Here is a 24,400-nt window from a genome sequence, read left to right on the forward strand (position 1 = left end):
GACTTTTTGTCTTTGTTGTATCTGAAAAAGCAATGGTTGACATGAGAATCGTGGAGCTATATTTCAGTGTCTCCACAGCAATTAAGCTGTTAATGCAGCTTTACTAATTCTAAGAGCTTTGTTTTCTCTGAGTTCAAGGATAGAACTACCCTTGGAGGAACTTAAATAAAATTGAGAACTAACACTGGATTTTTTTTTACCAGCATGCATGAGTGGAGAATGCTCTAGCAGGGATTTAGGAGCTTCAGTTTAGCTGCTGGCGGTACACCTGACCTGCAACGTAAGCAAGGCATTATCTCCCTGTAAAGGAAACTGTGATTCATATTCCCTTTTCTGTAAAAACAAACAAACAAAAAACAAACACCGCAACCCAAAACAAACAAATAAAACCAAACACCACCTGCTAATGAAAATGGCATCCTTTCCAAAATCCTTTGAGGTCAGGAAATGAAGTTGTACATCAAGCCTCTGCCAGGACCATGGATGTTCTGTTTGACACAAGCCAGCAAACCTCTTTTATGAAGATAGAGACACCCCTACCCTGCCTGCTCTGATAATTGGGCTGTTTCCAGCCATCCTTAGGCTCTTTCCTAGAGAATTACTACTCAATTTTATTAAATTTTGACCTCAGGGTTTTTCTCTAGGTGGATGCCTTTAGTCAAGTGAGAATAAGAATTCTCAGGGGATGTGCAGCCAGAGGCTTAGGGGACTGAATTCTCTAGCTGCTTATAAAGTGCTTTTTGATTTCTAAATAGAAGGTTCTATATTAGTGAACTTAATAATAAAGTTGGCAACAAATATATCTGACTAAAAAAATAGATAAATGAAAAAATTACCCCAAAAGAAAAAAAAAAACAAAACTCTAAAACCCTTCAGGAAAAGCTTACGCTTTTATCGAAGAGGAGCAGTTTCACTCTAGTAGTTGGAATGTTTTACTTGTACCATTAATTGAAATTCACATCTCAACAATCAATTAGCAGAATGAAACAATAAGCCCCATGGAAGTAATTTTTCAGGCAGCAAGTCATCTCATGCCTAATAAAAATCATTAAAAATGGTATATGACCCCTGCCTTAAACTGCCTGTGAGAATGTATCTGATTTGGAAATGTGCCATTCATAAATAATCTCTTAGAAAGTCTGCACATCTTTGGGTTTTATGACAGTCACGGTGTTATCTGCATAACCCCTTTCTGAAAACGGATCTCTAGCTTGATACTTAGCAGAAGTTTCCTGCCTCGCCTGACAGAAGAGAAGAGTTATTAAGGCTTCTGTACTATAGATTTTTGTTTGCCAGTTGCCGATTTTGGGGCCTCAATCTCAGCTGAAGTCACTCAGGGTAGCTTGATTAGTCCTGAAAGAGTTAGATATGCTGACATCAATGGGGGACATGTCCTTTAGCCATAGTGTCAATTTGTGAATACATCACTATTTTCTTCCTTTCTCTTTTTACATTCCCTCTTCGCTAGAGGTGCTCACCTTGATTGCAAATGTACTTCTGGATCAGAGATCTCTCTTTTATAAAATTGTCTGTATTTAAGGTGGGGTAAAACTGTTAGGGTTATCTGCTTCATCACCTCATTTTCAAGGTGAACATATCAGCTTTTTTATTCCAACGTGCTCAAAGTTCACAGTATTTAGGTCTGACCTGCATCACAATCCCAAGTATCATAGTCATAGTTTAAAAACAGATCTTTGTAGTAGCATTTAAACAAATATCTTTACTTTTGAGTCCTAAAACTCAACTGTTTTTCTGCCTGACTCCAGAACTGCAACTTCGTGCATAACTTCAATGAACGATACCCCCGAGGGCCCAGGTTTGTCATCGGCATTGTCCGCAGCATATATGAAGGGAATTACACTTGTATTGTGACATTCAAGGACCATGGAAGAGCCTATAATCTCACCAGAACCATAAAGATGAAGGTCGTGGGTAAGAATGACTTTAAAATCTGTAAAATGCATGTGGATAATTGTAGAAGTGGTGAAAACAGCTAGAAGAGGCTGTTATAGGATTCATTTGTGGTTGTGCTCAATATGCATTACCCAACCGATGTGGTATACTTTTGCTTGCTGGGGTTGGCCTTGTGTGTCTGTCCAGGACATGTTGCCCTGAAGGTTCTACTCACCACCATGTCAAATGTCACAAGCACCACAGAGGGTGACCACACTTAGGCTGGTGAGGTACAGCCAATGACATGGCCAGGGGTACCCTCTGCTGGCATGTGAGTGCATAACCCTGACATTCTTGCGAATTTTTGACTCCTGTGCCATTTGATTGACATTATTTGTGGGGTTGTCCCATTATATCCATTCTGAGTCCCACGGCAATGGCTGCTTTAAGAGCTGAATTAAATACTTGTGACAGGAAATGATGTTTGTATCTTGTTTTTCAGAAGCAGCAATAAAAACAAACTGGTACAGGTTGTGTCTTGTGGGAGATGAGAGGGGTGTGGAGCTCTTCTGACATGAAAGGCCCAAAAATTTGTTTCTAGAGTTACCTAAACTTTGGAGGAGCCTCAAAATCTGGGTCTGGCCTTGAGTTTGGGGACTAGGATTAGATTTCTCTTTGCATGGAACTCTGCAGCAGGATTGTATCGCAAGTTAGACTGGGACATGTGCAGTGGGATGTAAGGGCATAATGAGTGAGGCTGCAAGGACCCCAGGTTCTCCTGGAGTCTGGGTCTCCATGGGGGGCTCTCTGTTCTTTCCCACAGGATCTCCAAAAAAGGCCTTGCCACCACAGTTCTCTTCTCCAAATGAGAAAGTTGTCTACGAACTCGAAGCAGGTAAAGTGCAATGCTCTCTGCCTGCTGTTGCTGCCTAGGCAGCCAGCCTGCGGGGACATGGAGACCCAGCCAGGCACAGCAGCTCTCCCCTTCCACTGCATCCCCGGTGCTTTCCCTTACAGAGCACATGAGCTGCTGCAAGTTTCCTGGCAGACAGCATTGAGTTCCAGTTTTTTATGCCGGAATAGGACAGCACAGCTTTCGAAGTTTATTTTTGCAAGCACAGATAAAGATAGATACTCAGGCATGGAGATGCAGGACTGCAGAAGCAGATGAAACAGGGACCCTCGACTGCTTAGAGAAGTTCCTGTAGGACCTTGTCTCAGTCCCTGGCTGTGCTTTGCTCCAACCCTCCCTTGTTCAGCCCCTCAGTGGCTTCAGCCTTCTGGCCACTTTTTGGCTGATTGCTTCCTAATTAATGAGAGCTCTCCTTTTGCTGGCCTCACATCATTATGGGATGGGGAACCACACCCTCTCCCCCACCCCATCTGTTTAGACTGATGGCTCTTTGAAGCAATTCCCTATCTTGAATGGATCATGTCCCGTTACATTGCTGTAATAAATGTGGTGCCAATGATGATGATTAGCAGTAGAGTTTTCACTTTAAAGCACAGCTTTTTTGGCTCAGAAAGTCAGACTTCTTCCATAGCCACTCTATAAGATAAAACCACAGGCTGATCACAAAAATATTCACACTCCTAAGCCTAACCTTGAGGGGAAGCTAAATGCCTGAACAAGTGTTCCCACACAAAAGTGTTTTTTGGAGCTGGATCCTTCACTTTATGGCATCTATGCCTTGTGCAGTGGGGATGATAAACACAGGGAAGTGGTTGGCATGGAGCATCTCCCTTTGGATGGGTGACTTGGTGCAGTCAAGGAGTTTTTAACATATTTGAAAAGGCAGGATATTTTTTCTATTTATTTTTCTGTCATAAATCAACATGTCTGGTGTGCTAAACTGTTATCAGATGTCTGAAGATGGATGTTGGCCTCATTCCCTCCTGAAGGGAGGCAGAGCTCAGGCTGGTAAGATCACTGGAAAGCACAAAAGCCAGGGTGATTCTGTTCCTGCTTTGCAACACCTCACTATGGTCCTTTCTTCCCAGGAGAGGACCTTGTTCTGCCCTGTGAGGTCTTCTTCACCTTCCTGAAGGATTCCCGGACTGAGGTGTGGTGGACCATAGATGGGAAAAGCACAGATGACATCGTGGACCCCAAGATAAAAGTCACACAAAGGTAACATACTAATGTGAACCTTCATTTGTATCTGACTCTCTCTTGGATCCTGCAAAGGGGTGTGAGCACAGACATGCTACAGTCCCATTTTCCTTTGCAAGAGAACGTGGAGTCCCCCGTGTCCCTGTTAATCAGAAATTCCTGTGTCTGCACCGTGCCATGTTGAGCACCAGGAACTCTAGGGAGGAGGCCTCCAGACGTCGACAGCATCTCATCTTACAGAAGTTTTTGAGGGACCTTTGTTTACCAGTTCAAATCGTCACTTGTTTAGGTTCTGGCAGCGGTGCCAACAGCTGGTGCTCTTGTCAGACTTCTAAACCAGGGGCAGACACAGTTTTATTCAGAGAAATGTTCCCAAATAGCATAAGTGATAAAAATGTTTAAAAAAACCAGAAGCTGAAAACAAAAATGTAATATTATATATAATATTGATTAGAAGGAATAGACATTCAATTAGATGAAGAAACCCAAATGAGGTTGAGAGTCCCATTTGCGGAGTGTCAAGGGCAATCGCTACCTCAATTAGTTTGCAAACCTATGTAGAAAAAGGAAATGCTATTATCCCCATTTTGCAGATGATCAATTCAAGCAGAGAGAGACAAAGTGACTCATCCGGGATTGCCCAGGGAATGTGACTTGGCCTCTGAAGTCTGAGTTCCTGAGATCTTGTTGCTTTGTAGGCAAAAACTTTCTTTATCTGTAAAATGCAATGTGACACAGCTGCAGTATGAGGAAATTATGAATGGCAAAAAAAATACTAAGAAAAAACAGATAAAGAAACAGCTGCAGCTGTATTAAAATCTGAAGTCTTATTGATTTATAAATATCAGCTTAGGTGTTTTTTGGGTTTTTTTTTTAGAGAGTTGGGTTATATCAGGGAAAGGACTGTTTGTCACTAAGAACCTGGTGCATATTGTTTCACATATGTAATGCCCTACTTTTTCTTTTACAGTGAAATTACTAGGGCTTTTGAAGACAAAACTATCATAAGGACTCTAACAGTTGCAAAAGCCACACCAGAGGACTTGAAACGGAATTATACTTGCTATGCCAGAAATGCCAGAGGCGAGGACCATAGCCAGGCCGTAGTGCAAATGAAAGGTAAAAGACTTGCAGAGCATGGGTGTGAGATGAGGCTTGCTTAAAAGCAGGTGTCGGTCCTGCCTTTAGCCTTGCCCTGAAAAACAGTACAGGAACAAATAATTCCATCAGGCCTTTTTCCCCAGCACACACTATTCTCTCTACACCGCTGTATTATTGCTGTTGTACTGCACCACTGCTTGGAGACAGGGAGCAAAGGATGTAAGTCATATGCACCCTAACCATGGTAAAGTGCTTGAGGAGAGAAACGAGTGGATAGACCTCTTGTTCTCATCCCATCTGTTTACCACAATTGAAGCAGACCCGAGGGGACAGGGTGCTTGAAAATGATATTAGGTTACTTGATCGTGTGAGGGTTTTACATGATGCAGCAGCCACTGGTTGTCATTCTCCAGAAGTTGCTGACGTTGCTCAAGGAGTGAGACAGTCTAACCACAACTCTCAGTGGTTTTACTCCTTGCTGCCATGACGCTCCAGTCTAGATACAGCCACCTCAGCATGGATGGTATGGACTGATCTAGCCCTGTTGAGTGTGGGTTTTTTCCTACATCTTTCTTGCATCAAAGATTTTGCTCACATTTCTCAGACCCACCTCTCAGTAATAAGAACTGAGCCTTCACTATAAGTATGTGATGTTTCCTGATTGAGGTGGATATTTCTCTTGTCAACCTTATCTAGAGCTTCAATACCTGCTTGCTGTAGGTCAGACCTTCCCTCTCCCATGAGGAATGCTGCCCTGCCTTGTGTAGCCCATGCCAGACACCTCCTTCCCCCCACTCTGCCCTCTTAAAATGGGAAGGATCACAGAGTCCTTTCCTGGACGAGCTCTTTCTCTTCTTGGTACTTATCCTCCTTCCTTCTTAGTCCCATTCCATTGAGACAAACCTTTTCTAGATCACTGGGAAAGATCGATAGACCAAACACACAACTGACAAAGGCTGGAACCATCTGCCAGTGTGTTCATCCTACATACATAATTCTTGAGGGATGATAATGTTTGTATATGTAGCAGAAGCAAATCTAAAATCTTCAGATTCTTTCTCTATACAGCAGTACCACCTAAATGCTGTTTTTTAGTAGACTGATCTGTATTATCCTCTCTCTCCCTCCCTCATTGGCTCTTGAACAGTTGAGTGGGTTTGCTCAGAGCAGATCTGATTATTCATCACCCCTCTTTCATGCTCTCTTCATAGCAAAATCCAAGAACCTTTTGCAACCACTGCTGGCAGAGCAACCTTCAACTAAGCTCACTGCAGACCATCCCACTGTGCACAGGAACATCAGATATGCCAGAACCTAACCCCTCAGCACTTATCTTCCAGTTTTTAGCAAGTATCTATATATGTTGGCTCCAACTCTTTCATTACATTAGGTTATATACATTTCCTGCTTTTTCTGGAAGATTTCCCTCTCTTTTTCATGTACTTCTGCTGCTCATTACCTAATGAAAGTTGCTAAATTGTTTCAATTTTCTTTTTTTGTAATTCAGTTTCTAGTAAAATCTTGGAATTTGCTGATATTTCTACTCACTGTTGTTCTTTCATCATGCAGTTTGCCAGTGTGCATGTCAGCTGTTACCTGAATCGCCACAAAAAGAGAGTTGCCCAGGGATACAGTTAGAAGAGTTATTTTCTGTCCTTAATACAAAGAAGCAGCAGTGGTGTGACAGACACTGTATGAGTTGGAGGGGGATGGGGCTGTAATGTCCTGGCTTGATGTTGATAGGTTGTTCTATTTGATTAGAAGCATTTCAGCTTTTCTGTAAGGAACTATGATTCTTCTTTCCTGGTAGGAAACAATCAGGCCATGGCCAGTTATATCCTTGCTGTCAGTCTGGGGCAAACCACAAGAACTATGTGTGTTTATGGAGGGAAAATGGTGGCCATTGCCTTTATTTTGTTGCAGGTGAGCTTTGGTTGGCTCTCCTAGAAGTAAATGTTGTGTTGCCGTAAGAGTGTACATATGCTGCTGAGAAGGTCACGTTCATGAGCTGGCTTTGGACTGTGCGGGTGGTTCCCATCAGTAGGTTATTCTACCATCTGGCTGCTCTCAGGGTCTTGCTTAGAGACAGAAGTCAAGCCTGTGCTTTGAGTTGCTCTGCCAGCCCAACCAGACCTAGTAACCCAGAATGGGGACTCCAGGTTGGCCAGCCATCACGTGTCCTGCCACAAAAGCCTTGGCTTGGCCACCCTCCTCTGAAGGGCCAGCTTGGCTCCTGGCTGTTCCTCTGTTATGTTCAGCTGCATGTGACACAAGCTTGTTTCTGCTTAGCTGAAAGCTCAACCTGTTTGGTAAACCAGATCCCCTCTTTCTTTTTGAATCCAGTTGTAGCACCGAAGTACACCGTGGAGCTGGCCTGTGGACTGGGGGCAACCGTCCTGCTCGTTGTGGTGCTGATAGTCATCTATCATGCTTATTGGCTTGAAATGGTCCTCTTCTATCGGGCTCATTTTGGAACAGATGAAACCATCCTAGGTAAGGACTTAAAGGGCTTATATTTATTTTATCCTGCTACAGGCCAGACCCTTCATGGGCAAGATAAGTCATCGAGTTTCAGTAAGTCCCTGGTTTCTCTAGTGACTCTATGTAAGGATTTACGAATCCAGGGTGATTTGCTTTAACATGTGGGAAGGCATCTAAAAGGATGGATATGGAAGTCACTCTTTTGTCCTCAGTTCTTTCATATCTTCCGTGTTACTGGGAGTTCATCTCTTGGGACTCTGAGCTGAGATTTCTTCCTCTGTAGCATGAGGAGGATGTTCGAGCTCTCACAGTTTGTGGTGTGAACCTGCCAAGGGACTGCGGTGGCTTTTGGAAGGTGTAGGCAGGGTACAAGTCTCTGTCTGGCGGGACTGCTCATGTGGATAGACAGCAATGAGGGGAAGCAATGTCAGAGATGTCAAAAGACAAAGGGACACTGGACAGAATGGCTTGACCATCTTGCTGTGATCTCATGCCTTCAGAGACCCAGCAGCGTCTCGGTACCTTCATGTTCAGGCTGGTTAGTCAAAGAGGCAACGCTTCTGTCTTGTAACTATAGAAATCAATGTGTCTCAACCTGCGGTGCCTGGGCTCAAAGCGAGCCCTCATATCTGCTTTTCCCGGGAAGCAAGTCGAAGGCTCAGCATGTGCAGTATCACAAGTGTCTCTTCTGCTATTTGTGTTTTTCTGTGCTCCCAATGCTCAGACGGGAAGGAGTACGATGTGTACGTGTCCTACGCACGCAACGCGGAGGAGGAGGAATTTGTGCTGCTGACACTGCGGGGAGTCTTGGAGAATGAGTTTGGGTACAAGCTGTGTATCTTTGACAGAGACAGCCTCCCTGGGGGAAGTGAGTATTTCACAGAGGGCTGCGTTCTATGTGCAACCTCTCTTCGTTGTTCTTTGAGGTACTGATAATTGATAGGAACTGACCTATCCAGATTAACTTTATCCTTTGTTTTTGTTTTGGGTTTGTTTTCTCCATTTGCATAAACACATTCTTGGTGGTACCTTCTAACGTTTTTGCTTCATGTGACAATGTCACAGATACTCCAGGCCACCAAAAAGGCTGCGGTGAGCAAGTGGTGGTGGTTGGTCATTTGAGTTGCTCCCCACAGGAGTGATGTGCAGAAGTGATTGATGTATCAACATGAGGGAACTGGACCACTGACCTTCATGCAAACGCCCTGAGCTGCCTTAAGAAAGGGAATAAAGGCAAGGCTAGAAAGAAAAGAGGCAGGGGGAGTGTGATCCTGGACCAGACTGATAGTTCACAGCAAGGTAATTGTGAGTGTCTGTAAAAACCAGGAGTGTCTGCTGCATGAAGGTGTGGAGAACACTGTGCCAACGTCACTGAGAAGATCACATGCCCTCCCAGAAGGCCTCCCACTCACCCTCATTAATTATAGTGTCTGTGTCTGACATGGCATATAATTAAGTTGCTACGATTAAGAGTACTCTGTTGCAGGTAGCGAGACTCTTCACTAAAATGTAATTTTTTTTTTCCACGGCTTCAAGCTAAAACATACAAGGTTCTGGCCACAGTGTCTGCTGGAGGGATGCAGGGAATCACTAAGAATGGAAGTTTGTGAAACTCTCCAGATATGCATATGGTCACAGAGGTGCCACAGCAAGGGCACAAATCTAGCCAACACTTCTGTGTCCTGGGGGTGAGTGGGCTGTATGATCCCTGATGCCTACTGAAAGTTCAAAACTTGAACTTTTGCCCATGCATACCACCCCACTTTGAATTCACAGGCTTTGGGTCAGGTTGCCATTGATGACAGAACCTGGGCTGATAAAATCCATTGGGGTCTCTTTTGGGTAGGACAAGAGGGACTGTTGGAGTCCAGTCCAGCTGCGTGATAGAGGGAGCAGAATCAGTCTGGGGTCTTCTGTTTCTGTCTCCTAGATCATTGCTAGGACACAGCACATGTAAGTTTGAGGGCAAATAAATACATGTGCCTCAGGGGACAGGGTTACAGCTGCAGTTCTGGTGCTGTTCCTTTTAGGGAGAGCCTGGATGACATGGCAGGACACCCTCCAGCCTCTCTTTGCTTGATGCCAGCACCAGGCTCGTAGGAGGTTTGCTGTGAGCTTTTCTCACCAGTTGTTCCTCAAGACATACATCTCCCTCCTGTTCTCTCTGCTGCTTTTTGCCATCCTTCCCTTCATTTTCCTTTCATCACAGCTCTCCTGGGCTCCCTGCCCTTCACCCATCCCCACTCGCTGTGGCTGTCACTGCCAGCCTCAACCCAGCACCAGCCTTCCAGAACACTGCCTGGGTGGCTTGTCATCGCACAGCCCTTTGCAACACTTCTGAGGCTTCCCCATTGCTGCTTAGCTTAGGATTCAACTAATGTCCTTCTTGGGGAAGCACAGTGGGTATAGGGAACAGCTTTTGTCAGCTGGTGTCATGCCTCCACAGTGTGCATCTGTGTTACAGGTAGAGAGTTATGTTGTCCTTGATGAAGAAACAGTGAGAGATGGATTATCCTGATTTTGCTGACAGGAACTAATCAAATGTGCTTGACAGCTAAATGAAGTTTCTTGTCAGCATTATTTTGTTCTCCATTGCATTTTCTGACCAGTCAAGAGCGTTGCCTTGTCAATGAAGTGTAGGAGATCCTGCAGCAGAGAGTGCAAGCGCTGGGATTCACACTTACAAGGAATTTTCACATTAATTACAGAAAGGTACCTAAGGACAGTCTACCTGTAGATGTTAGAAAATTAAAGAGGATCCACAGTTGCTATGACATGTCTCCAGCTCAAGGGGTGTCACTTTTGGGACACTTCATTAAAAGTCCTCAGAGCAGTTTACTTGTCATTTCTGGAAACACTCAAATTTACCTTCATTGATGACATCAACAGGAATAGCTGGATGAGTAACAGGAGTTGAGATGGTAGTATTTCCAAAGCAAATTAACCCATGAGGATGCTCAGGGAGGGTGTAGATACTTATTGTGTGTGTTTGGTGTGGGGAAACTGAGGCAAGAGGAGTGAAGGAATTACCCAGAGTCATTCTGGACATCTGCCAGAGGAGGATGTAAGTATAGGCATTCAGACTTCCTAGCGCCTTTTCAGGCTGAGTCTTTTCCTTGAGGTCATGTGTTGTCCACCTGGCAATTTTCCTGCTTAGCTCCAAAGAGCCTCTTTTTTCGCTCTCACCAGAAGGAAGCTAAATCACAGCCTATCAGAGCATCCCTCTTGGCTACCTGGCATCTTCACAGCCTTGGGTGGTGTCTTTGCCTTGTAGTACAGTGCCTTTTAGATGTAGCTACCTCAGGCATCTCTGTGTATCATGGGAGGATGAAACATCCATAGGCAGCGTGGGGCTGTGAGTAGAAGATGTCATTGTATGGGGCAGTGGGTACCAGCTGTGGTGTAGGAGGCCCTCTGTGGAATCAGTTGCAGGGTTGGGAAGCACCAGTATGGTCTCTAGAGAGGGCCTCCAAGAGATTTTATTGTCCTTTTCAAGAGACACGTGGTGTCATGGCAGCAGCTCACCAATATGTTCTTGGCCATCACTAACTGCCTCAATGTTTCTTTCTCCCAGTTGTCACAGACGAAACCCTCAGCTTCATCCAGAAAAGCCGACGTCTGCTTGTTGTCCTGAGCCCCAACTACGTCTTGCAGGGGACACAAGCCCTGCTGGAGCTCAAGGCTGGTCTAGAGAATATGGCCTCCAAGGGCAACATCAAAGTCATTCTAGTGCAGTACAAAGCCATCAAGAAGAGCAAAGTGAAGGAGCTGAAGCAGGCCAAAGCGGCCTTGACTGTCATTAAATGGAAAGGCGAGAAATCCAAGTTCCCAAACAGCAGTTTCTGGAAGCAGCTGCAGGTGGAAATGCCAGTGAAAAAAAATAGGAGTTTGAGCCTTGATAGGCTCATACATATGCCTGAAAAATGTTTAACACCAAAACAAAATAAACCCCCCAAATCCACAAGTTAGGCCAGGGAGTGGGAAGGAACTCAGGGTTTTTGCCATGAAGGACTGTGTCCCAAGCATTTCAGAGGACAGTCATTCCTCCCTGCAGCTTTTCTACTGCCCTGGTAGTAGAGAGACCAAAGATGCATACACCTCCTCTCTGCAAATGCACATCCTTGTCATCAACCGCACAAGCCCTGGGTTCAGGGTCTATCTAATCTGGGCTATCCTGGTGGGATGCAGCCAGCACCTTGTGATAGCGTGGTGTCTGTATAGGCCAGTAGCCCTGATTCCTGTGGGACCTTTGTTAGCATCTGGGACAGAGCTCCTTTCCTCTCCTAAATGGCTCCACTCCTTCCTGGTTGTTGGTCCCAGTCACAGAGGCTGTGGAACAGTTTGAAAGGTGGCTCCAGTATAAAGCCTTTCATACCTGTCCCAGCTATATAGTCCTTATCATTTAGGGATCACAGGTTTCTGCTTCAGTGGGGGTAGCATAGACTCTTGAGGCTTCTCATCTTTGCTCTCCACATTTCTGTAGAATCAAGTACATTCTGATAGTTTGGCAATGTGAAATGGCAGTTATTTGTATTGTAGCATTTCTACTAATAAGTGGTCAGTCTTTGGGACTCTGCAGTCTCCCAAGTACCCCAGCCCCTTCAGAGCTGTAATGCTTGTAATCCAAGGAAAATATCTCATTAGTACAGGCCATGGCGCATGTCTGAGAGATGTTTCTTTGTAAAGCAAACTCAGGGACTTCACAAGCACCGCAAAGAACCCCAATTTACTACTGAACCTACCTACTTTCTCTGTGCTGCTGGCTGGGGGAAAGCACCATGCAAGGTGCTGCCAGGGCCTCTGGAATGACACTGCATATATGTCCAGCTCCCCAGATGACCCTACAAACTTATTTGAACTTATTAAAAACTACTAGCTCTGTCCAGCCGGGTAAGACTATGAAGAAAAGATGAGAGAGTTGGGGTTGTTCAGCCTAGCAAAGAAAAGGCTCTGGAGAGACCTTATTTTGAACTTTCAGTACTTAAATATGGCTTATAAGAAAGATGAGGACAGACTTTTTAGTAGGGCCTGTTGTGATAGGACAAGGGGTAATTCAGGGCTCAGGTTTAAACTAGCCTTGGCCATGCTGTTTCCAGCCCAGACCTGCAGAGCAGAGGTTGTATCTCAGCTTCTGCAACCTTTGCACAAAATGGAAATTACAAAACCACTGAGTACCAGTCCTCACTTTGATGAAGGGAGCAGGCATAGGAGAGGATCTGGTGAGTTAACTCTTTGCAAACAGGCTTTTCAGACTAAGGAGGGGAGTGTCCATTCCCTTGTAGCACAGACCAAAGCATAGCGGGATTCTGGCATTGACCAGTACTGTTGTTCACAATGTTTTCACATAAAATTACAAGCTCTGGAGGTGTCTCCATACTCCTGTAGCTCCCGATGCAAGGGCCTGCCCCCTTCATTGTGGAGTTTAGTATTACGCACACTAAGTGCATGCTTATTTTTCATTGATAATGGTTGCTCCTGAGTCACCTCTGACGCATGCTTTCGCTCTGTTAGTATCCAGTGGGTAAAGCATAGCCATTCATAATGGCATTAAAAAGGCACTACAAATTGGAGTCTCTGCATTATTCCCCCAGCTGAGCCAGAAGGTTCAAGGGCATCCCAGTAAACAGCCCAGCTTTAAAGGTGTGGGGTTGAATCCTGGCATCAGCAAAACCTCTTGCTCTTAGCCTGCTGTGATTAATAACATTATTCTATGACAGTGGGGAGCCACAGCTACCCATGCTGTTGGATAGGTACTGTACAAATGTGGAACAAAAAAAGCTGCTTTCTCACCACCTTCTCAATCCTTCCGCCCCAAGTAAGCCGTGCTCTAAGCCGGTAAAATTGCAGGCAGCTTGGCTGAAAGCAGAGGAGCTCTTCATCTGCTCAGAGGTGCTTAAAAGCTTTGCTGTTACGAGGTTTTCTACTGTGGCTGCCTGTGGAGGAGCAGAGCTGCTTCCATTACTCCAGAAAGCTTCATTTGTATGAGATAGTACCCAAAACCATGTTCAGCTTTGTGAAGCCATCACAGCTGTGTCATTTTGCCCAGCTTCACCTTTTTGTTTGTTTTCAGCTTTCCTGTAATCAGCTGCCAGATCTGCAGGCAGAGGGAAGGCCCTGAGGCCAAAGTAGAATTGTGTTAGACTCCAATTTAATTTTTTAAAAATTGACTCGAAAATACGCATAAATTCAATTAACATCCCAGACCTCACCACATCACATCTCACTTTTGGCTGAGGTACCAAGAGAACTTCTGCTGATGCTTTAGTTAGTCTGATTATTTTAGGAAGTTAAATCCACCTTATTTATTTTGCTGATTTTATTTGAAGAGTTTTCCAAACAGACAATGGACCAGGACCTTCTCTGGCATACATTGCAGTGGCCATTGGTGCCATTGCAACCCCAGAACAGGATTGCGGAGAGACAACAGCAGAGCACCCAAAAAAGGTGTGATGGTTTCAAGGGGGCTCGAGAGGTCCAGAGAGAGCAATGTGGAAGGAATAGCGCAGGACTGGGCTCTGCTCCCCTGGGAGCTTTACCACTGGCTTTGCTGGGAGCTGTCAGGCCAGGGGTAAACCCCAGTCCCAGCTGTAGCACAGATCTGCAAAGCAGCTCAAACACACCTGCCATTTCATCCTATGCCACATGTGGTTTCCATCATGGGATTCTGTCACAGCATCTGTCTAGTTCAGTTGATTCATTTGGGTTTCTGTGCTCTAACCTAACATTTATCAATATGCAGCTCATACAAAGTTCCTCATTGTTATTTCGTGGGGAAACAGTGTGGCACAAATTGGAAAAAAACCATCTTCCCTCCCCGTGCTATTTGATGTCGTACAGCTGTTCCAGAGTTTTCCCTTCTCTTTTCTGTATATTTTTTTTGCCTTTGTGTTATTTGGTCTGTGAAGTGTCAGTATTATTTTATTTTGCTGTTCAATAAAACATTTTCACTTTTGCATTTCAGTCCTTGTGCATTTCTCATAAGTATCATTTTCCTCCCCATTATGTCTGCAAAAGGCTGTTAAAGAAAGATGGCTGTGTGTATTCCAAGTATCAAGATCATCTGGGGACACCTTCTTAGAGGGGGGCATTTTCCTGGTTGTTTCATGGTGTGCCTGCAGAGATCCTGAGACACCACCGCTGCTGCCAGGGCCATGCAGTCAGAAACACAGTGACACACATCATTCAGATGTCACCCAGGAGTGGACATGCACACATGGAGAGTCTCTGACCTGAAGAGTACTCATTTGGTAATCACAGGATAGAAAGATGGGAAGGAAACACAATCTCTGCTTGAGAGACCAAGCCAGGGTGTTGAACAGAAATCTTGGAAATCTGCCCTAACCACAGAAATCAAACTGCCTCTTAAGCTGCTTTGCTCATCACCCTCCAGGTAGTTGCGTAGAAAAGGTTCATTCAGCTTCATGTTTTCTCATCCAAGCCGCTTTCTTGGCTTTTTCCCTTGTTTGCATGCTAGCAGGTAAGTTGAGAGAGAGCCTAGCACTTCCACAACATGACCAAAATGGATTATTGTGCCAATCTATGGATTTAGGGTCTATGGGGTATGCATATGGGATCTATGACCCCACAGTTTTTATTGATCTGGGACAAATGTGTGGCTCTTCTTGTCACATTTCTGGGGTGCATTAGGGGAGACACAAGTAATCAACAAAATACGTGGTGTCCTTTGTAACTATTTAGTAAAGATGGAATTTTTTAGTATAAAGCAGATCTCCAGGAGTATCTTATTTCCAGCTCTGTTGGTACCCAAACCCCCACAGCATTCTTGCTGCTTTTCCCATCCTGTGCCGTTGGTACCACTGGGAGGAACCATCTTATCTGCACACTGTGAAATGGCCACTCAGGATTTTGTAAACTGGACATCCCAAGGTACCCTGCTCAGTCAAGTCTAAATGCACCCCATTCTCACAAGTGAAATCTATCTTCGGGAATTTGAGCATTTTCCCTGCCAAAAAAATGCTGAGTCTCAAAAGGTGTTGCAAATTCAAGATTGATAAAAGAAAACTATCACTGTCAGCTCAATCAAAACATTTTGTTTTGGCAGTGTTGGAGTCCTTCACATTAATTGAACCTTTCCTTTTTGAGCAGGCAGGTAGAATAGGTGACCTCCCAGGGGCTGCTCCTGCCTATGTTTTGCTGTGATTCTACAATTCCAGTTTCAAAAAGAAAGTCCTTTCAAACCAGCAAAGAAGCTTTTTCTTTCACAACGTGTTGAAGCTTGACTGATTTCAAAATAGATCTCAACCAGTTATGGAAAGATTGGAATGAGGACTGGACTCAGTAAATTGAGAGATTGCTGCCAATTCTTTGTGCCTTTGAAATAGGGTGGTAAGAATGTTTCACAGCATTAAGTGACGATTCTGACAGAACTGACTTTATAATCTGCTTTCGGTTTCAATGAATCGGTGTTTTCCTGTGTGTGTCAGGGAAGAAAATCCCCCCAAACCTTGTACACAAGAGAAAAATACTCCAAATACTTTGATTTAAATTCCAGTATTATGTTAATGAGCCAAACAGTGCTTTATTTTCTCCATTATGATATTATTGTTCAATCATTTTTCCTGTTCCAAGTTCTTGGTCCCAAAATAATCTGGTGATGAGTTTTAAAGCTAGTCATATATATCTTTGAAAAAAAAGTGTTACTCTGGACAGTCTTGAAATAAGATGCATCCAGGTGCAACATGGTGCAACTTCTTCTGTGAGATAAGGAAAGAAGCAGCCAAGTGCTGGAATTATAAGAGACATTCCCCGTGCAGGGAAGGAGAGTTATTTTTATTTATATAAAAGACCAGTGTTCCACTGGCAGGGAGGGAGGGGAGTCTCCAGACTGAGGAATCATGGCTTTAGCAGTGTGAAGGGTGATGGAAGCAGCAGGAAGCTCTTGTCCTCAGAACAGCTCTTTGCAAGACATTCCTACGTGGTTTTTCTTTCTGTTTGTGTAAGAGCTCTTACTCTAGTGTTCTCTGTCCTGCTTGAACACCACCTTGTCCTCAGGTCGATCTCAGGCACCAGCACTCAGTACGTGGATGGGTTTTAAAGTTTTTACAGTTCTGTTAATCAGCTTGGGTTAATTTGCTAAGTGCCATGGCCCTATTAATTCCTATTATTTCCACTGCTCACGTATTAGACACCTTCAATATGCTTGCTGCATCCCAAGCCATAGATAGAATTCCAAGGACATCCTTCAGGTTTGCTGCTTTTCAACACTCATAATAAAAAAGATGCTGCCCTTGCCTGGCACCATTCCAGCTCAGCATCTTGCTGAGCTTTACAAACTGCAATTAATCCCAATAAATGCTTTGAAGGACAGTATTTTCACCTCCCATCACAGCTAGAGGAATGGATGGAGATGTTTACGGCTGAATTTTTTGCTTTCTAAGTTTGGAGGCTTCCTTTTCTAGATGAGAGAGCGTGAGGGAGAGGGCGGTGGGTCTCAACCTTGACAGTGCAAGCTGTGCCACAATTACATGCTTGCTTCACTTTGTTTCCCTCTGTGCAAAGGGCTGTCAGAGCTATAGGCAGGTGGTTCCCAAACAAGACCTGCCCTTTATCAGACACCTGCACTTCCCTGGGCAGCAGTGATGCCATGCAGGGCAGAAGTCAGAGTATGGTCCTGGCTTATCCTGCCATCCTGTCTTCTCGTTCACCACTTCAGCCTTCTCAAAAACCCACTGCAAAGCTAAAATGCTGCTGCTGCTTCTGCAGTCCCTGCTGGCAGGAGTGTGGGGAAGTCGAAAGTCACTGACTGGGCTCATGCCAGGTTTTCCTCTGTGGGATGGGGGGATCTGTGCAGGTATGCCACCAAATTCCTTCAGCTTTTCTCTCCCTGCTCCCTCCTTCTTGTACACCCCAATTCCTCTGCCCTTGCACTCTTAGATACCACTGAAGCCGTGTTTGACTTCATCCAGAGGAGCCGCAGGATGATCGTGGTCCTGAGTCCTGATTACTTGACAGAGAAGAGCATCAGCCTCCTGGAGTTCAAGCTGGGCATCATGTGCCAGAACGCCATCGCCACCAAGCTCATCGTGGTGGAGTACAGGCCACTGCAGTGCACCCACCCCAGCATCCTTCAGCTGAAGGAGTCTGTCTCCTTCGTCACCTGGAAGGGGGAGAAGTCCAAGCGCTCCGGCTCCCAGTTCTGGAAGGCGCTGCGGCTCGCCCTGCCATTGCGCAGCCTGAGTGCTGGCGCCGGCTGGAACGAGAGCTGCTCCTCCCAGTCAGACATCAGCTTGGACACTGTCCAGAGGAGAAGGAGCCGGTTGAAAGGGCAGCCTGACCCACGGGGCACCATGGCAGGGACTCTTGTTCCTGGAGGAACAGCCCCAGCCCCCGTGTCAATGGCCAAACATCGAGCCAAGCACTTCTTGACGTGCCGATGTTGTGGGACCTATTGCAATGGTGGCAGCAGACTCAAGCGCAAACACCGGGCTGTGGCTGAGCCCAAGTGGGACACTCATCTCTGCAAGCCAGGCTCAGCCAGGCCCACGGCACAGGGGGTTCAGGGCAGAAGTCGACCTGATCCCCCGCCGGTACAGGGTCCCGCTCTCGCCCTCTGCCATTACAGTGACCTGTCGAACAACAATGACTTCTACGTACTCTAGCCAAGAGGCTGAGGGCATCGCAGGTCTGGGCCAAGCAAAAGAAACTCACTGCAGCCTCAGCTAGGATATTTTAATGATACTGCAGGCTGACGTGGTGTCGTTACCGTCAGTCCCATGCCAGCACAGAGGACTGCAGCAATATCACCGGTGCTGGTGATGTGAGACACTGACCTGCAGCTGCACACAGAGCAGCGGCTGGGGGATGCACGCACAGCTCCTTCTACTTAATTTAAATTGCAAAGTGGAGCTGAAAATGTGTTTCCCTGGCGTTGCTTTTCCCCAGCTGTAGTCATGTTTGCCGCAGGGCTGCTGCTGGGATTGGATGCAGGAGGACAGCTGGGGGTCAGGATGGAGGGATGGGGAAGAAGCCGTGCTCCTGGTGGTAACTTCTGGAGAAGGGGGTGCAAGGCTGCATTTTGCAAATGAGGGCAATGGGAGCCCCAGCCAGTGCAGGAATACACCATGCAGTATTGTGCATTATTCACTGTGGTTTAAAAGAACTTGGTCAAAAATTTTAAGACAAGTCCCGTCTCTCTAAATAAAACTGATTTCTTTAACCTGCTGTTGTTAAAAGTGCTGTGGGAACTGGTAAATGCTGGAGCCTTGTTCAGCAGCTGGTGCCTGGGAGGGTGGTTCGCCCAAGCTGGCTGAGGTCCCCTCCCATTCCCAGTGCTGCCAGTGGGCTCCTGGGCTTAGTCCCTCTCCTGGCTTCTCTGTATGATGAATTTGTTCTGTCAGTTGTGTGGCCTTTCACGCAACAAGAAAGAAAACCATTACAAATCTAGAGAAATACGATTTTGAAAATTCTCCGAGTAGTCAATGAGCTCAGGGATAGGAACAAGACCTAAAACACTCACAGAAAACCTCAGGCAATGGCGCTGAGGGGTCAAAACTCAACCACACTTCATTAAATAATTGAAAGAGCCTTTGAACAGTCTCCCTGGGGCTGAAGTTTCATCAGCCCATTGAGCTGGCTGTCAGCAACGTTTCCCACTCTTCATCTGCAATGAAAACTTCATTTGTCTCATTCTGCTTTGTATAATGACTTCTCTCCCCACTGAGGAAGGGTGGTAATCCTGGGGGTCAGCTGTCCAGCTTCAGCTGATGCCAAGACCAGGTGATATATTGCATTTGTTTTCTTTCTCTGAGACAAAAATAACAGTGTCCTTCACTGCTCTGGTCAGTCTGGTTGCTGCCTCTCAGGTTGGCAAGTAATAATTTTTCTTCTGCCTTGGAAATATGAACTCAGCCCTTGGGGTACAGTGTCTGTGGCCTCTGGGACAGACCCTTATCTGATGTCCTCAGGTGCAGCCTCAGAGAAATTGCTGGAGCTGTGAGGAAGGAAGGGGCCTTGTCTTGCCCATTTTATTAGCGCTGAAGCCCAATTATGATTCACACTCTGCCTTCCTTCCCTCAGCAGCCCCTCTTCCCCAGTATTGTTCACACTTCTTCCACCCTTTCTTTCTGAGATCAAGCACAGCTGATGGCTCTCCTGTTACAAGTCTCCGTGAGCTGAATCCTAACAGCCCTGCTGCAACAGACCGAGGACACAGAACTGGAAAAAAACTGGTGCTGAGTCAATCTAAATAAAATAAGGGCAAAAAAACCCCTACCAGCTCATAGGAGTTAGAAATTCAGACTCCAGAAAATTCTCCAGGCATGGTTTTCTTCGTAATTTCACGCAGATGCATTTTAAATGGCTTAGAAAAGTTCTGTCCATACATGGCCATTCTCAGTGATCAAAGAGGAGCAGCAGGAATGAGATATTTGGAAAGTTAGCTGATAAATTGCCAAATGCTTGGTGAGAAGTAATCAAAACACCCCTAAATATTTAATGGTTCCAGTTGCTTACAACTAGTTGTGGAATGGTACTGTCAATGAGTCTGGTAGAGCTGAAAACACGAGCTATAAAACACAAATAATTTTCAATCAGTCAACCTCCATAGTGAGTGTATTTGTTATTTTTTGGTATTTAAACAGCTTTTATTTACAGACTTTGCCCTTATTTGACCATGGCGTTGTCTCGGTTGACTACAGTAATCCAAAGATGCAAGAAATGACAGCTGGAGCTTGTAACAGATATATAAAATGGCCAAACTCAGCCTTTTTGGGTAACAAATGCAAACTGGTAAAAACCATTGCTTTTCCTGTTGTTTCAACAGAGCTAGCATGATTTTACTACCCCTTTTACTACCCACCAAACTGACCCAGGGTTTTGGTTGCTCTCATAAGAAATACTGAGGTGCAGCGGGTTTGAGTATGTGCAGAGCCTTTGCTCCCAGAGGCCAGGCTCCCAGAGCCTGAAGCCTTGCTGTGCTGGACAGGGTGTCTCAGCAAGGACAAAAGGACTAAACCCTAGAACAAATGCCAGTTGTATTTGAGGGAATTTCCAAGCAACTTCCTAAGCATGTTGCTTGGAAATAACCCCCGAGCATCAGCACAAGATCCTGCTTTAAAACCAGATGCAACTGTTCGCACAGGGTTTGAAATCTGCTCTCTGAAAATTAGTGCAAATCTGTTTATGTCCTATCTGACGCACAATACTGTCATCACCTTTCCCCACCCAATCCTCACAAGAGAATGGTTCAGAGGGAAGTACAGTTAGTACATATGGAAAATTTCCACCATATCCTAAAGTAAAAACTCCTATATAACCTTGTATATCCTACCTATAGCATGCAATGGTACAAGGCTACCAGGTCATAATGTGCCATGTTACCCAGAGGTTTTTAACCTATGGAAGGCTGGTGGTGTCATGAAGACACCGAGCAGAGCTAGCTAGGCAGTTGGGGAACACAAGCCAGTCATTTAGTCTATCGCAACACCAACCTGTCTTCACTTTACTGAGTGCAAATCTCTGCTAGCCAGGAGGTCTCTCCCTGGCAGGTTCCCCTGGACATGCCAATAACGGGCTGCTCTTCACATATGAAATGCTGGATGACTCAACAACCTGCAAGAACTTCTACAAATACTCTTCTTCACAACAACGAGAGTTTTGTTCTCATCTATTACACTAGATGCTGATCTCAGAGCATCTGATCTAAGTGTATTTATAGCAGACGTTTTCCCAAATGATGACGACTGTGAAGAAACAGACAGATGCCAGAAATAGGGAAAAGATACTTTAAATCCTTAATCCTTGCTCTATTTTTTTTTTTTCCTGCTGTTGGTCTACCACAAATCTCTGTTACGGCACCACTCAGGTCCCTTTTGTAAAGATGTTAATGAGACACATAAGTGTTGCAGAATAGTTTGTAGAAGAACATGACTTTAATTCTGTGTAATACCAGATAAGGTAATGGTCAGACACAGGTGGCACAACGTTTACACTGATATGTCTGTAATCAGGCTAATGATTTGTACTTTGCTAAAACTATGTGCCACAAAGTCATTTGGCTTGAAAACACCAAAGGGTTTTCCAACTCATCAGTATTTGCTCAAGTGAATAATCAGCCTCACCCTTAATATCATACCTGATTGTTCTTTTGCCTGTTTTTTGCTTCTAGACAGGCTTCTCCTTCTACCTTCCCCTGCTGCAGCAAAGAGACTTTTCAGGGATATTTCTGTCCGTGGGGGCATTTGCAAGCTGTTGCCAAGTCGTCTGGCCATCCACTGTCCATGAAAGATTTATTTGCAAGTTTTCCAAAAGGTTTTCTTCCTTTTCTATGATGTTTAATTATTTTCAGATTGCGAGTGGCAGAAACGTCTCTCCTGTTGCCTGGGCTGCACAAGGAGCTGAAGTCCCTGACCCACAGCTATTCGTTGCTTCCCACTGACTCTTTCCTTCATGCCACCACATCTCAGTGGGAAACCAGATTTCATTGCTCATTCACTCTAACACCTTTTCCAAGGAGGTGTTATGGCTGAGGTGCCCCCCAGCACTCCATTGGCATGATCTTAGACGAATTTTTTTGTTATGCTGCACTGTATCTGCTTGGGGCCAGTTCATCAGGCAACCCAGATCACGTTGCATGCTCGATGAAGCGGGAAATAGTGATGACAGATAATCTTTGTGCCATCTGCCACGGTTATTAGCAAATGATGTTTTATTTATCTCCAGATCAGCCATGAAGATACCAACTCCCATTAGAAACATGTTCAATGACAAGTTCTCATCTTTTGAGATCTATAGGTCAATGGATGAAGAACCAAAAACCTGCTGTGAATGTGCACAGGGTGATGTTTACAAAACACTACCACATCTATGCACCTACAGTTACCAGCCAAGCTGGAAATACTATTGATGGGAAAAGGTCATTTGGGAATATCTGCTCCCATCGAGCAATGTTCACTGGCTAATAATTTATGACACCAACACCTTGAAATTCCTTATGTGGGCAATTCCATATTGATTACTCTGAGAATGAGCCTCCAGTGACTCATACAGATTCACAAAGACCTTGAATTTACCATTAATAGGAAATCCCATTGTTTGGTTTGTTGGTTTTTGGTTTGTTTGGGTTTTTTTACCTCCTCTCTTGTCATCAAAGACAGCACAAATAGCATACGATTATATCAACATTTTCCATGAAGTTTTCTTAGCAATCTATATCCATAGCAAATGGAAAATATTCGGTTCTGATTTGGACTTCTATTTTCTTTAACATAAACATGTTTTGAAAAGTTTTTTAAACAAAGCTCAAAATGTGCTATACCAAGAGTGTCTAAAACATGTTGGTATTCCACTTCTGTTTTGCGTACAGCATGTTGTATTAAGACTAATCTCTTTTAAATCATTTCAACTTAAATGAAAACAGCATTTTCCTTTGAAAAACAGCTACCATTATAAAAACCCCATCAGACCTGTATCAGTTATCACACTTGCCCTTTTCTGCATACTGGCCCACCATTCTCAGTTTTCAGTATTTGCAGTTTCCCAGTCTTCTAAGATTTATTAAAGAATTAGGTCAGTGATGCCATGAGCTCCTTAACCAACCCTCTAGCAACTAAAAAGCCTCCAACTGTATTCTTACAGCTAACTGGAAAAAATCAACATGTTTGCATATCAGATCATATTAGCTCCTCAAATCTCACTCATGTTTGTGTATCAGATCCAAGAACTTGGCTGTGGACAATGCCTTACTACCTCTTTCCTCTCATATATTGCCAAAACAAATGGAGATGTCTCTGAAGACAGTAATTCATGCCCTCTGCTTTGCTCACACTCTTTCAATGCACACTGTTGTCAGTGAAAGAAAATTTTGCTCCATTCATGCTCACATTTTAATTGCATGCTCCTTTCTGGAGGCAGGCAAGAGTAACATCCATCATTTTGTTTCACATCTTTGCCTCAAAAGCATCTGCTCCACTTGTGGTGATGCTCAAGAAAGCAAACTGCTTCTCCCATTCAGTGTCAGCCTCACTGGCACATGTTCATTCACCTGCATTTAACATCCTGACAGAGTCAGACAGCATTTCAAACTCACTCACCATACCCTTCAGATTTGCACACATAAAAAAAAAAGAGCAACGGATATCTGGCTATTGTCTCCTAATGTCTGCATCTGTTTTGGCTGGTTTGGCAGCACAATCCTGCCAGAGTCTTGGTTCACCCAACCATCAGTAAATGCTCAGTTGGTCTACTTTTGCCCAGCATTTGGCACAAAGCTGGACCTGAATGAAGAAAAGTGAGGGTATCTGGGCTATGTCAACACCTGGTTACTACCTCACTCCTCATGTAAGTATCCCATATAGAGCTGCTCTATTAATGCTGGGTGCTAGTTTTCTGCTTGCTTGGCTTCATGCTGCCTTTTCTCTTGAGGTCTTCAAGGATACAGTTGAATAAATGCCAGTAGTGTCAGCAGAATTCATAAATATCACTCTAATTTTAAGTATTTATTATTGCTTCTTTTGGAACATATGGAAATAGACCCAAGTAACTGGGCTAAGTTACCTTTTTCCCTGGGGACACTTTGCACCTTCGTTTTGCTTTGTTTTTATCCCTGAGCCAGACCTCTCCCAGGTGCCCCCTCTCCCTCCTGCCAAGCTCCTACGCACAGATGTCATTGGGAAGATGACTCCAAGCCTAACACTTTGCTCAGTCTGGCTCAAATGCTTGCAACTCTTCTTACATTAATTTTATGCCAAGGGGAGACCCAAGGCCACTACCTTGTAAACTAGATCAAGATGATTTTTCTTCCCATCTTCATTTCTAATTTAGCCACCTCTCTTTCTTATCTGTCTGTATCTGAAG

The 24,400-nt window shown here is 44.7% G+C and overlaps 1 protein-coding gene across 1 annotated transcript in view; it reads left to right on the top strand.

The window, feature by feature from the left end:
* IL1RAP (interleukin 1 receptor accessory protein) overlaps positions 1–18,207 on the top strand; it is a gene marked incomplete at its 3' end in the record, with an annotated part of 47,255 nt that extends 29,048 nt beyond the window's left edge. Inside the window, exons 5-11 of the mRNA XM_080349333.1 lie at positions 1,767–1,932; positions 2,717–2,788; positions 3,895–4,024; positions 4,977–5,125; positions 7,451–7,600; positions 8,313–8,456; positions 17,483–18,207. Coding sequence (XP_080205459.1) covers positions 1,767–1,932; positions 2,717–2,788; positions 3,895–4,024; positions 4,977–5,125; positions 7,451–7,600; positions 8,313–8,456; positions 17,483–18,207 — 1,536 coding nt within the window. The remainder of the gene's footprint in view (positions 1–1,766; positions 1,933–2,716; positions 2,789–3,894; positions 4,025–4,976; positions 5,126–7,450; positions 7,601–8,312; positions 8,457–17,482) is intronic.
* Positions 18,208–24,400: the final 6,193 nt, after the last annotated feature.

The sequence above is a fragment of the Nesoenas mayeri genome (assembly GCF_963082525.1).
Source record: "Nesoenas mayeri genome assembly, chromosome: 9".
Classification (NCBI taxonomy): domain Eukaryota; kingdom Metazoa; phylum Chordata; class Aves; order Columbiformes; family Columbidae; genus Nesoenas; species Nesoenas mayeri.